Source organism: Ptychodera flava, chromosome 5, assembly GCF_041260155.1.
Source record: "Ptychodera flava strain L36383 chromosome 5, AS_Pfla_20210202, whole genome shotgun sequence".
Classification (NCBI taxonomy): domain Eukaryota; kingdom Metazoa; phylum Hemichordata; class Enteropneusta; family Ptychoderidae; genus Ptychodera; species Ptychodera flava.
The window spans coordinates 12822559-12836464 of NC_091932.1; the positions used below are offsets into that span (position 1 = coordinate 12822559).

Sequence of the window (13906 nt, forward strand, 5' to 3'; positions counted from 1 at the left end):
CACAGCTCATATATGCTCAGCATTATTGCGTCTTGTTATTGAAGTATGCATCCTAAAGTGAGACAAAATATTTGAATTAATGATGCCTTTCTTTACCTTGATTAGCCAACATTCATGAAAGAATTAAGCAGCAGTCAATGGAGAATTTACTTGTGGGGATTTTCCATATTGTCTTGCCCAGGGTTGGGATATTTGACAAATTTCATAACACTATTTCCAAAGCCCCACTATGCCCAAAGATGGGGAGGGTGGAGGTTGACGTTGACTGCCACATTATCCTTTGCTTTATTATTAACTTCAAGATGTCTTTGAGACACAGGCTCCAAAATGTAGAAGGTATATGCATGAACCTCTATCCATAAATTACGCCAAACACAGCTCTGTAGCATGCTCGTACCTGTAAATTGCACGCGTCCGTCCATGGTTCACTGACGGTAGTCGTACATGGCTGTGACCATATAACTCCTTTTTCCCTATCTCCAGTCAGCGATCAAGTAGTAAATCAGTAAGTACATACACATACACGTGGACCTCGCACGATTTGCTCTGAGTCGGTTTAGAGTGCTGCAACAGTTATTGCGTCTCATTCCCTTCTGTTACAAGTCTATCACAAATGACTGATAAAAAATGATACTCACTTTGTGCTCATGCACTTTCTCTACTATACGGTGGTTTCAATCGGGTTTGATCTCACAGCGTACGGTACCCAGTCACCTAGCGGAGAAGACTGTACAGTTGTATGCAGCATTAGTACGATCGTACGAACAGCAATAGTTATTTGAGGGAAGCGCTCGTAAAAGCGTGGCCTATGACCTTTGATCTCATATTCCGTGACTAAACGTGAGCATTCCCACATGACACATTCCATTTCCCAGGTGACAGGCTCCCTGTCGCGCGCACTACCCCTATCAAACACCAGTTCCTTTCCAACGCCAAAATTATAGCGGATTTCGGTGAGTAATCAATCAACACTTTCATAATCAGCGTTTTCTGTAATTCTGTCATCTTCGATGTTGGTTCCACCATTGCTTCGAGGTGGCTCCCCTCCTTCGTATGCAATATTTTCGACGAAACCTTCTCCTTCTTTCGCATTACCCTCACCGGAAATTCCATCTCGTGGCGAGCTATTGTCATCAGCTTAATCAGAGCTTTCGTAAGCAATATTTTCTTTAAAGCCGTGATCCTCGGCCTGGATAATATTTTTGTTCTGACATGGTTCCCTACTTTCGTAAGCAATATTGTCGACGAATCCGCTCATAGACTGGTGTTGAAGAGCGCCCTCACTCTGTTCTCTGTCTCCCGATTGGTTTTGGATTGTCTTCGACGTGGTGGTCGTTAAGAGTTGGTATTCACTCTCAGGTACCTTTTCAAGTTCAGTGTAGGCGGATTCTCCAATGTCTGGCTCTGAGGTATAATAGAACGCTTTTCCCGAAGCACTTCCGTCGTAGCTGGGCGACATATTTGCTGGCTCCTCGACAGAAGGCAAAGTTGTGTCGTATGCCGCACTCTGTAGTGTCACTCCAGAGTTCATTGCCGAACTTTTCAATCTACGAATAAAATAACAGTGATGTTGTCACATGAAACATTTGCGCACATAGGACTTCAAGCGTGAATCGTGACATTGCATTTACGCATTTGCTTATTAATCAGTTTTGAATGACAGTGCTGTTTGAAGAGCACCTCATGGTCAGTCTAAAACGATGATGCTAGGGAACATAAATAAGAAAAAATATTTAAGAGAAGTAGCTCGCGCAGGCGGCCGCAAACTGCTCACCTATACCAGGCACTAGTATACTTATCGGGTGTACTACTGCCTGCTGATACACATATGTCACTGTAATACAATAAGAATTTTTTCCTATTATCATGTGGCCGATGCTGTTGCGACCCGACAAAGCTCATGAGTGCGTCATCAAACGTCACAGCTCAGGATTCAATACTATTTACTTCGATCAAGATTTGCAAGCGACGCGAACTTTAATATTTAAAAACAAATTGAAAGGTAGCAGTATATTTGTTTGGATGAAAAATGTAACATCTTTCGATAGCTATAGAGCCGTCATGATTTGTGTCAAAGGTCACCGTTCTAGCGCAAAGTATGCGGGTAGACTGGCCCTGTGCGAGCTCAATGCCGCAGCCCGTATGCCCAGACGGCGGCCATCAACGTTATTCCAAAGATGAATTAAGTATCTTGAAAATGTGTTGCTTTTAATTGTTGAAAGCAAAACATTCACAGTGAACAGTGAACTCTCAACTTCAATAAAATCACAGTGCAAATCTCATTCTGCACGAGCTTACGAGCTCATCCCTATCATGTACGATAAGGCCAAAATATAAATAAATAAATAAATAAATAAATTGTGCTGTTCCGATAACATGGTTTTCAAAAATAGGGTAGGCAGGTCGGCAGGAATTTTTTCCAAAATATTTTTATTTATAAATATACATTTTTCAGTGGTTCAGGGAGGTCAAATAATGGCCACAACATTTCCAGAAAAATGTAACATACACATACAAGGAAAACAAAGACAACGTCAAGTCACCCTCGTTCAAGCAGAAATCAAATGCCAAGTAACGAACGCATGATTTTACGGGTTTTTTTCTCTCTTTTTACTTCCGTGTTTACGTAGCTCTAAAAAATTTAGGGTCGGCAGGTAAAAAAAGGGTAGGTCGGATTATTGGAAAGGAACACATTTTTTTGTTCGGCCTAAACAGCTGCAAGTTGGCGAAAGTAACACTATTTCACGTAATCATACAAATTACAGCAGCTGTTTCTTGATAATTCGTTTTAGGAACTCTTCAAGCGTAAAGAAAATAATAAGTATCACATTTTCTGCGTTACTGATAATTTCTCCCATTTCTATGTGGTTTGATGTCGTTGAACAAGACTTATACATACTCGTAACTGATGATAATACAGAAGTTGATCAAACATAGCCTTTCTTTATTATTCCACGTCAGTATATCATATTCTTTTGTCTGCTTGCTGGTGGGCAAAACTAGTGTGATTGAGAGTTCAGCGGACAGATTTTGCAAGAACATGCTCGACAGTAGCCACAACAGTATCAACCATATTCACAAAAAAGATGGTGCGATAAACACACATAAGCACATAAAGAAACAGACATACAAAGAAATAGACAAAGAGAACACCTGCAGTACGATTCTAAATGTTACTAATCATGGCCTTGAAAATCTACAAAAATAGCAAGATATTATTGAAGGGTTATCGCTATTTTTGATGAAGAATACAATTTCCATGCATTCGTGCCCAAATCGCACTTGGCATTAAACTTGCAGTAGTTATAATTTGCCGACAGGTTTTCTTTACCTTCCGCCTGACTCGGTGCTCTGTTCGCGCGTGTACCTATTGAGAACGGATGTAAATATTCATTATGCGCTGCATCAACATATGCCCGATAAAAAGTCACTCTAAGTTAGGGACCGCACGTGGATTTACGTAAGATAACCTAGAGTTTGTAATTTCTTGATTCGTGATACTTACCGTCTTTTCCTGATTAAAAAATATCCAATGACGAGCAGGGCAAACACAACAAGTACGGCGATGACGGCTCCAATTATAGCTCCTGAATGTGAACGAATAATAGGGAAGAACTTTTCAATTGAATTTCACAGGCATAAATTATGTCTTAACTCTTTGACATCAGCCATCAGTTACTTCTATTCAGAGTAATAAAGCGATTACCAGGCCTCTATTTCACTGAGTCTACCAAATCATCTCGTAAGGTCGCCTTTCCTCCCCAATTCATCAATGCTATTGCCCACTCAACCATAGACTGGCCTTTTAGCCTACGCCTAGACTTGGTTCGTGTCTGTGATTTGTGAATGTTTGAGTGGGGTAAATGCGATGATTTGTGTTCTGTTTTAATGTGAAACGCGTGAGAGGGGTGAACGCGATGAGTGGGGCCCGGTGAAAGCTATACAGGGGAGTTTCTCCCGGAATCACACGGCGGAAACTAACTCACGACTGCGCAGACTCAAAGGTAACACGTTCAATCGTTAGGAAAACCTGGCCTGGGCTGCCAAATTCCAAATAGGTTTGTATAAAAAAAGGAGAGACACATGAGAAACTACTGCAAATGGTTTTATTTTAGAAATTCACTGACTTGAACCAAGTCTTGCCTACGCCCTGCCCTCATACCTTTGAGTAATGTTTTTGTTTATTTGTCTATTGTCTAGCATTTTGTCTTTGTCTGTCTTTACGTCTGTTCAAAGTTATCTTGCAACGGTATAATTTCATAGATCCGATGGGTTCGGGGAAAGAATAGCTGAGAGGGTATGAATATTGATATAACTTTAGAAAGCCTTTTCAAGCGCAACATTACAAATCGGAAGCTTGTGTGTCCTGTTCTAAATCAGCATATTCTGTAAGTCTATATCACCATTTAAAGGAAATAAAGTCAGTGCATCAACACAAACTCCCAACTTTGAAAACCTCGTAGTTTTTATTCAAGTGATGACTCTGTCACGGCCCCTCGATGGCCACTCTGGCCGTGACAGAGTCAAGTTTAAAAATGATGAGCCTAAATGCCAGACCACTATCGTAGTATACGCCCTCTATAGACCATATATGGAGCGGCACATGCTGAGGCTATATATCTTGACCTCCGGCGATCGATCGAGATCTGTCGAAATTGAAACGGTATTTATATCACATATATTTCACATTTCATGGCAGTTCATAACTGGCATAGATTGAACATAACTAATCGATACTAAATCTCAGAGCTGAGGTCTAAATCTGAGTCTGAGATCTGAGATTTAAAAAATCTGAGTCTGAGAATCTGAAAAGTCGACTCTATCAGGCCACAGGCCAGAATTAACCCTTTGCTGTGCCCGGTGCTATCTCCTACAAAGACATTTATTCATAACATAGACCAAGTGTCCTACCTGTCTTGGTTGAGGATTTGTTAGCACCTGAATATCCGGGCCCGCCAGTGGAGAATTTATTATCGGGATCAGATGAACTCGATGCATTAGAGGTTTGCTCTGTATTAGGCCTGAGTAAATGTGATGTTGTAGTGGCCACAGTGTTGAGGGACGGTGCAGTGGCCAAGCTGGAGCGGAAACCCTCAGTGGTACTCATCAATGTGCTTGTGTCGCTAAATGTATCTCTCTCAGATGAGGCATCACTCTGGCGTCCATCATTGTCCACAGTTGAAGTTCTACGATGGTCAGATTGATTGAGTGTCGTAGTAGACGCAACGGTTGCTGCACGAAAAGATGATCAAATCATTATATTATGTATTTACGTGCGTAAATTCGATGTTCTAAGAATTTGATAGAGGTACTGTGGAGTTAGACAGCCTCACACTATTTTTAAAATAACTTTTTCACATTTCTTACGCCACTGGCAGAAGATCTATGGACATTCCGGCGTGTGCCCTCTTTTGACAAACCGGACAATTAAAGGAAACCAATAATTTGCACCAGGCCTTCATTATATCATTATGCCATCAATGCCGACTCAATAACTTTCGCACTTTAACGATTGAAAGCTTAAGAATACATTCATTTATTGTCCATGTCATGGTTGTGATAGGAATGCCTTTCTACTTTGCTCTTTTATCACACTGAAATTTCGAGTAAATTGCATATTGGTGAAGTGACGCCTTCGGGCGAAACCGAAGGATAAATTTGATGAAAAAGGTCTTATCTTTTGTATGTGCCCCTCTTAAGCCAATACACGCATAACGTTTCAGATTAATATTGAAAATAATACGTCATATGTGCATTCATCTTTGTCACATGTTTGACTCTGATAATACGTTGAAATGTTAACGTTTTGTGATTACATTTGATTTAATTCTTTAAAATGTCGGTTAATGCGAACAAAGCAAGCCAAATGACGTTGATTCAAATCTGTAACATAGTACGCTGCGGTTTTGAAAAGTCACCTTTCATTAATTGAACTAAACGTGGGGTGTATCTTAGTTTTTTTCTCTTTCTCTCTCTTTACTCTTACATTGAAAGTACGAAAATCATAAAAAAACAATACTCACTGGTATGTTCGCAATTATCCCCGTCGTTATCACCCGCACAATCACAACGGAAATTTCCATCACCACTAGATGTACACGTTCCTCCGTTTCCACATTCTTCAAAATAACAGATTATTTTTTCCTCGCAAAATGTCCTTTGCAAAACTACTGCACATGCGCAACGGAAAGCATCTGTAGCAGTTCATCTGTACAGCTACCGTCATTTGCTCATGGATTGCTACAAATTTGTTCATTGGAGTCAGGAGCACAGACTCATTTCACGTCATCTGCCTCCTGGCAGGTACCTCCTTTTTCACGGGCTTCATATCATTCACAGCTATGGAAATAGCTGTGATACTAAATAGCGATGTACTGCTAGAGATGGTTTTCCATTAGGCATGTGCAGCAGATTGGCAATTACCAAATAATCTGTCATCTTGACTAGGGAAAAGCTATTTTTGGACTCCAAAATTGTCATTTCAGTGTCGTGCTGCAAACTTCAGATAGTTATAAGTATAGTTATATAGTTATATGTATATTTTTGTGCTGCAATTACAATAAACATGAAATAGTCATCATTGTAGTCATGGAAACTATTATTTATTTCTTCGTCGGAGGAACTATCCTGGCAATTTTGACCACTTCATCCAGCTGTACATTAACACTGGTACGACTTTGGATCGTTGGTTGTGCAAGTTCTATCATTTTGACACGGGTTACTTTCACAGACGGAAGCCACATCGCAATACATACCTGTCCAATCTTGTGAGCATGTGGCTCCTTTCGTGCAGGGGTAGCTGTTGCAGTTACCCTTGCTCATTTGTGCCGTTGTTAGTACTGAGAGAGAGAGAGAGAGAGAGAGAGAGAGAGAGAGAGAGAGAGAGAGAGAGAGAGAGAGAGAGAGAGAGAGAGAGAGATATTGGATTTTATTGTTTTTAAATCAACATGTAAATGTCAAGTACCCCTGACGCACCAGTACACTGTGATCAAGGTGAGGGCATTTAGTAAGTTCTCATGTTCGAATTTGCCACTCACACTATGATCTGATCTGCAAACACCATTCCGTGCATTGATGAGTGGAACAGCACTACCTGATCTTACTTTGCCGTATGTTTGATTTAGAGACAGGGGGGTGTAGGGCCAGTGTTTTTTAGGAGTTTGTCGCCGTTTTTCGCTCAAGCATTTTTGAAGGGTCATGAAATTTCACGCATGCCTTTGAGGAAGGTCATCATTTCTTTTTGCAACTATCGCAACTATAAGAAGGAAATGGGTGGTCGATATAGTGCTTCATCCAAAAATATCAAATCACAATACATTTGAGTCTATTAGCTATTAAATATTTCCCCCTACAAAACAAGCTATATCCGTATGTTTGATAATTTCTATGTACCACCGTTTTACAAGTGGTATAGACACAAACTGATGACGTCAAAGATGTGTGTGTGTACTAATGGATATGAATTTAATATCTACCCTTGCATTACTTTCTTTCTATATTTTAATTTTGCTCCTTTTTTTCATTACCGTTTCTGTTATGCAGGTTTATCATTTAATTTATTTATTTTATTTCTGTTCATTATTTTGTTTGCATTTCCCTGTTTGTTCTACAGTTTTATTATTGGTTTAATATGCATGTACTTTCATATCATCTGTCGCATTTGCACAGATATTTACAAGTGTGTTTTTTGAGGATGCTATGTATGTTGAATACTTCGTGTTTGATATTTGATGTTTACTTTTTGTCGTTTGCCGCTTTTTTTACAATACCAAAGTTATGTGTTCACTTGTCATAATCCAGGTTATATGAAAGTTGTCCATCACTGAATTCTTATGAAATGCAATATTACATTGCCACTGTAAATGAAAATGTTAACAACAATAGTGGAAGATGTCACAAAAATTACATTATGAAAATTCCATCAATTTATGCATTGCACCTCGAAAGTGAAAGACTTAAACTTTCGCTCTAACTTTCCTCAAGGAATCTTTCAATCATTCTCTTTCAAAATCAAGAATAAAAATAGGGGGTCACCGTGCAAATTTTGGTACTAGAGAAAGAAATTACCCAAGATTTACCGATATTTGAAATTCAAAATGGCCGCCATCCCTGTGTTAACTCTATGGAGAAAAATAAAAATTTTCGAATTTCGAAAAACTAAGCCAGTGAAAAGTTTTCTTTCACCAAGAGCTTTAAAATGAACCCCCACATGTGGTATATCAGAAGAGAATTGTAAAAGTTTGAGAGTCCGAATGTCTGTCCCCGAGGTGCGTTCTACCTTAAGTATAGAAGCGCACAAAATCGGCGGCCAATGTATTACATGTAGGTCACTGGCACGGAATCATTTCTTCGCCTGGTTTGTACATTCTAAATCACATCAGCGGCGGCCTCCTGAGCAGAAAACTTTGGCATGTCATTAGTTGTCAGACCGTACCAAAAATTTGGCAAGGTATGCTATTATGCTGGCGTTGGGGTGATGAAAGGGGCTGTTCACTCGAAATATAGAGAGCTGAAACAATGATGAACACGTGACATCGACGCCTCGACTTTATCGCCAAAATGCTTCCGCCGCGTGAAGTAATAAAGATATATGAAGTGTTAAAGATATAATAAATCTGAAGATTCATCGAACATGCTTCCAAATACCTTCTATATGGTGTTGGTGTGGGCGAAGTTTTTAGGATCAACAAATAAAGAGAATGATTGACGGTCAAATGGGAGAACTAATGAGATTTTGACAACCAAGAATAAGCAGCCCATTTATTAGAAATAATAGTGGAATCTGGATGAAATAAATCGATTATTCAAAAGAATTAAAGCATTGGCATCACGCTGGTCAACAGATATTAAAAAGCGAGCATAAATATCGCGACCGGTGACTCCAAACACCAAATGGCTATCACGGTGTCGACAGCGGCTGCATTTGGACTTTCCGAAGTTGGATTCATCATGGATGCTTTTTTACATCAATGGACTCGTCAATTTCCGCAATACTGCTGGGCCACCAATCTATTGGGAGGCATGATCGCGAAGATAAAGGAAAGAAATGTCTGGACAAAGATTAAACCAATCAATAATAGAGTTTGAACAAATGTACAGGTGTGATATTTGGTCTAGGTAGAAGTAATGCAAATGAAGCAGACTAAGTTTTTTGACTGTCATATCTCTTGCTCTACGCATTTCAATGTACGCTGACATCTGTTACGTAACAGTATGCCGCCTTTGGCAACTGCAGGGGTGAATATGGCCATTGCTGTCGAGGTCAGTTTAATTGTACATGAGAACAAATTTGATGGATAAAATGTGAGCTATGTATTAATGTACCCGGAATGAGATTGAATTATTGCCGCGATCGCATGAACTTTTCGGAATAGGGTGGTTACAAGTGCATGCATATGCAAGAAATTTGATTTTGGAAGTTGATCACTGAAAACGTTGTATACAGTGAAGTGTACGAGGAAACTATGAATAATGTTTTTGCAATACAAAACTAGCTAAATCTTTACTTGTATAAATGTTTGACAATTGATATAAATATACGTGATAAGGAATAGGGTGTTTAAAAGGGCAGATGAGAACAACAAATATGACGATATTGGAATTTCACCCAAAAAATATTAATACACTTCTCATTGTAGTCTAGGGAGTGATTATTAAATATTTTCCCACTACCAAACGTGCTATACATGTGAATTTACATGTGTTGTTAAATATTGACGTTTAGGCTGTAATAAGTTTCTTGACAAACAGTAATAGTGTTGTCTGTACAATTATAGGCCAAAGTATAACTGAAGTCATTCTAGTCATTGTCCATTTTGATTTGTACTTAAACTAGTTGACAGAATTATTTATTGTGATTTGTGATCTCTTTTTCATTAAATTATTTGAACCTCGCATAAAAGTGATTATTTGTAAACGTTAAATAGTATTCTCTGAAAGTTCAAAGATTAAATGAGAAATTATTGATGCCGACTGTGACACGGAGGGGAGGGTCACTGTTTTTTCTGCGCATGAAAATTTGGGACGGTCACTCTTTTTCTTGCAGCGTCATTTTGAAAAACACCGCCCCTTGTAATTTCTATATAGTTCCTTATTTTATAGTATATGGGACTACATCGTATTTAGTTATTTTCAGAAATGACTTCCTAAGTCAATCATGTCATGCCCCCACCCGTGTTTGCTAAGTGCTGTCTGTTTATAGTCCAAAGTTGTAAGCTTCAGAGGGCGTATCTATCTATCAGCACAGCGTATACAACTTACTAGTAGCAGGTATACTCCAAAACACCCCAGAACTTTATACATATCCAGTACTGTTTATGGAATACAACTTGAATTGTGATGAGCATGCAGTTTTCTGACATTTGATCACACAGTTACCTTTTTGACGAGGATTAAATTTGTGATACATTATCTTGTCAATAATATCAATGCGTTAGAATTTTTTGAGATTGTCCATACCGGCCGACCACAATAGAATTTACAGTGTGCTTACTGTACCAGAATGGGAGCCGACACATCGTACAGAGAACGAGAACACTGCAAACAAAGCCAAGAGTTAAACGTTTTGTCCTTCCAAACAATGGTACTTCTCCTAATCAAAATGGCGGCGCGTCACGGTGATGGAACATTGCTTTGCATTATGAAAAGCGCCTAAAGGACAATATTCGCGATTGTAACCTGCCATTGTTGGCTCACTTTGACTTGATACAGGATGTGTGAAACATGAAATCGATCTGAACAGCTCCTAACAAACGGCGAGTCGAGTTGAGTTATTGATGGTACCGGTCAGGTTATGGCTCACACAACAAAACTGTACAAACTCACCTGCATTGAAGAATTGACGAGGCAATGTATGTACACACTGTTGAATATACCCCTTTCGTGTCCCTTGGAGGGAGTGTATTCATACATAACCTAGATTCATCTGCAACTGACCGCCCCAAACGTGGAGCAAAGCCCATATGGGACAAAGACTCCAAAACAAGTCTCACACTTTCGACGACATTGAACGTCGTGGCACCTTAAAACCAATCAGTCGGGTGTAAATAAACTCAATGCCAATGACTACGTTTGAAATAAGTGTATATGATCATGAAGTGTGACCACTTACTTTTCTAAGAACACTGAAATTCACCATAGATCGTTTTATATCACAGGTTACCTTCATATGATCGCAACTTTTTAAGCAACTCAAGACACCACATTTTCGTTCCACTAAAGCAGTATTCAGTTTCCCAAAAGAACCTCCAAACTAGTCATTTTACGACCCCTGCTGGGAAGACGGTCGGCTTCAACAGCCAGCTCGGTTCTCTCTACATGTCTGTTAAAACCCGTAACTTTCTTTTTCTCGCCGTGTCTCCACCGTAGGCATTATGTTTGATATACAATGCATATGGTTGTAAGATGTTCTTTTTTTTACTCTTCTTGAATGCCGCCCTTTGAAGCGTTTACCCTGGAAATGCAGAGTAACTTCTTAGAATTCGGTTCTCGCGTGCACGGTGGTTGTTCATGAGAATATCAGGGAATGTCAGTTAACAGCCTCCTAATCGACGCGAGATTTATACCATTTTGAGACTCATAGTTGTACAATTCGTATCGCGTCATGACGCACACACTAAATTGAACACACTCACCTGCAAGTATTATCAATAGCGATAAGTGGTCCGCGTTGTTCAGCAGCCGAATGTGTCTCTCCATGTCGACTGAACGGCGTACGTTTCTCCTTGGTACCGTATTAAGGTTTGCAGTTGTTATTTGAACGAGAAACCTCTAATTGCAGAATTCACGTGACGAGTACCCGCACCCAGTGTCAGCAGACGCGGCGAGATGACCCGTAAATGTATTGTATTTGTACCTTGGGTCGTGACTATTTTGCTGCTTCCTTCTATTTAGTTTGTGCATATTTTAAACGCTTTATAATGTCATAACCTGGATTCACCTGCACCGGAATACCCAAAACATGGGGACATAACCCATATGAGGGACGAATTCTCCAAAATGAGTCTCAAACTGTCGATGACATTGAACGTCATGACACCTTAAAACCAAACAGTCAGTTAGAAAAATAAACTCCGTCTCCGACAATAACCACGTACGCTTGAAATAAATTTGTGTTTATCATAAAAGTATGTGCAAGTGTGAGCAAAAATGAATTTTAAAGTTGATTTTAAAATTAGGTTTAGGCATGCATGGAGCTACTCATTTGGTAGCTCCATGGTTTAGGTAAAGGCTTTATAGCGTCAACGTATTTGAGAAGAGCTCATAAATCTAAGAAAATAGGAAGTTGTTCACAATTTTATGGTTTACTGAGTCGTACCACAGATTCTACGAAGTCCAGTCACTGAGGTCGCGTACTACAATGAGCCGCTACAGAAAACTGTCAAGTCGATTTTGAATGTTTTTTAAAAAGTAGGAAAATGAACTCCTTTAGGTGTTAAATTCAGTGGACCTCGGTAAAACTGAACTCAAATTCAGCGTGCGGTTGCCTGTATGGAATGCCTGTCTACGTCTGTCTGTCTGTCTGCTAAATAAAACTGTTTGATATCTTTTGAAAGACGTTGAACGCCTAAAACATGGGGGAGGCGGTGGATTCATGGGGTCACCCTGTTTTTGACTTTGGTGATAGGGGGGGGGGGGGTCACATGTTTTTGAAATGCCCAATGTGGGGTGTCAGTGTGTTTTTGAAGTTTGGCTCGGGCTCATACTTCCCTAAAATTCATCTTGTCAGCCACAAATTTCATCATTCAGTTGCATTTTTCGGCGCCCCCTTCTGGCGCGTAACTTTAATAATCAGACATATTTTTCAGCACGCCCGACTTTAATATATCAGACATACATATATCAGAGATATCTGTATGTTCAATATTTTTAAGCGCGCTGTTCGAGAGCATTACTTTAACATATCAGACATTTTTCAGCACGCGCTTCCGGCTTATGACTTAAATATATCAGACATATGTATCAGAGAGATCACGATGTTCATATTTTTCGGAACGCTCTTCGGGCGCCAGACTTTAATAAATCAGAGATATATGTCAGAGATATCTTGATGTTTGCTACGTGAAAGTGTACCGTTATGAAATCTGCAGTTGTGACAAATTCCTGATACTTTTCTGTTTTCTCTATGAGAATTCAGTAATATAGAAAGCAACATGCAAAAATATTTCACAACATATATTTGATACAGTGACATATTTTGAAATAGAAGAATGACAAGATATTTTTCGTTCATAATGATGCAACTATTTTCCTTTGTGTCACGGGTTTTCTGTAAAAAGTTGACTAAAATAACAGTGCAGAAAACGGACTTATCGTCATTATGGTTTCAATGTTAAAAGAAAGGTCCTCTCAGACACTGTACACATCAGATTTGTCTAAAATAGCTGTCTATGGCTTCTCAGGAGATTTACAATGTAATTTGATGGCTTGCAAGTCTTAACACCCATCAAAGTTTTTGATTTACTGCTTTTTCCTCTTTTATATTAATGATTAACATCCATTTCTCTACAACAGTTCAGGGCATCTGATTAAGCATAGAAAGTGTGAAATACATTCACTACTCATTCAAAATACTGTATTCAAACTTTAAAATTGACACTTTGAAATGCCTATCTGAAAGCTGATATGTCAACAATTTCATTAAATCACAGAATGACTGTTTAAAATATAACTATAATATATATATATATATATATATATATATATATATATATATATATATATATATATATATATATATATATATATATATATTCTGGAAATGCTGAAAAAAAAATCTTAAGATTCGGTTCTCGTGTGCGTGGCCGTTGTTCAAGGAATATTCGCGAATGCCTATGAGTGTAAAGTTCAAATACTTTCCGCTGCCGTTAGCTGATTAACATAAATCATGTAAGCTAGCATCCTAGTC

The 13906-nt window shown here is 39.0% G+C and overlaps 1 protein-coding gene across 1 annotated transcript; it reads right to left on the reverse strand.

The window, feature by feature from the left end:
- Positions 1-916: 916 nt before the first annotated feature.
- On the reverse strand, positions 917-11709 carry LOC139133040 (uncharacterized). The gene is made up of 6 exons (XM_070699437.1): positions 11634-11709; positions 6756-6839; positions 6024-6119; positions 4912-5232; positions 3506-3587; positions 917-1547 (listed from the first exon to the last, which is right to left on the reverse strand). Exons 1-6 carry the CDS (start codon positions 11695-11697, stop codon positions 1139-1141), a joined length of 1056 nt encoding a protein of 351 aa, XP_070555538.1. The 5' UTR covers positions 11698-11709; the 3' UTR covers positions 917-1138.
- Positions 11710-13906: the final 2197 nt, after the last annotated feature.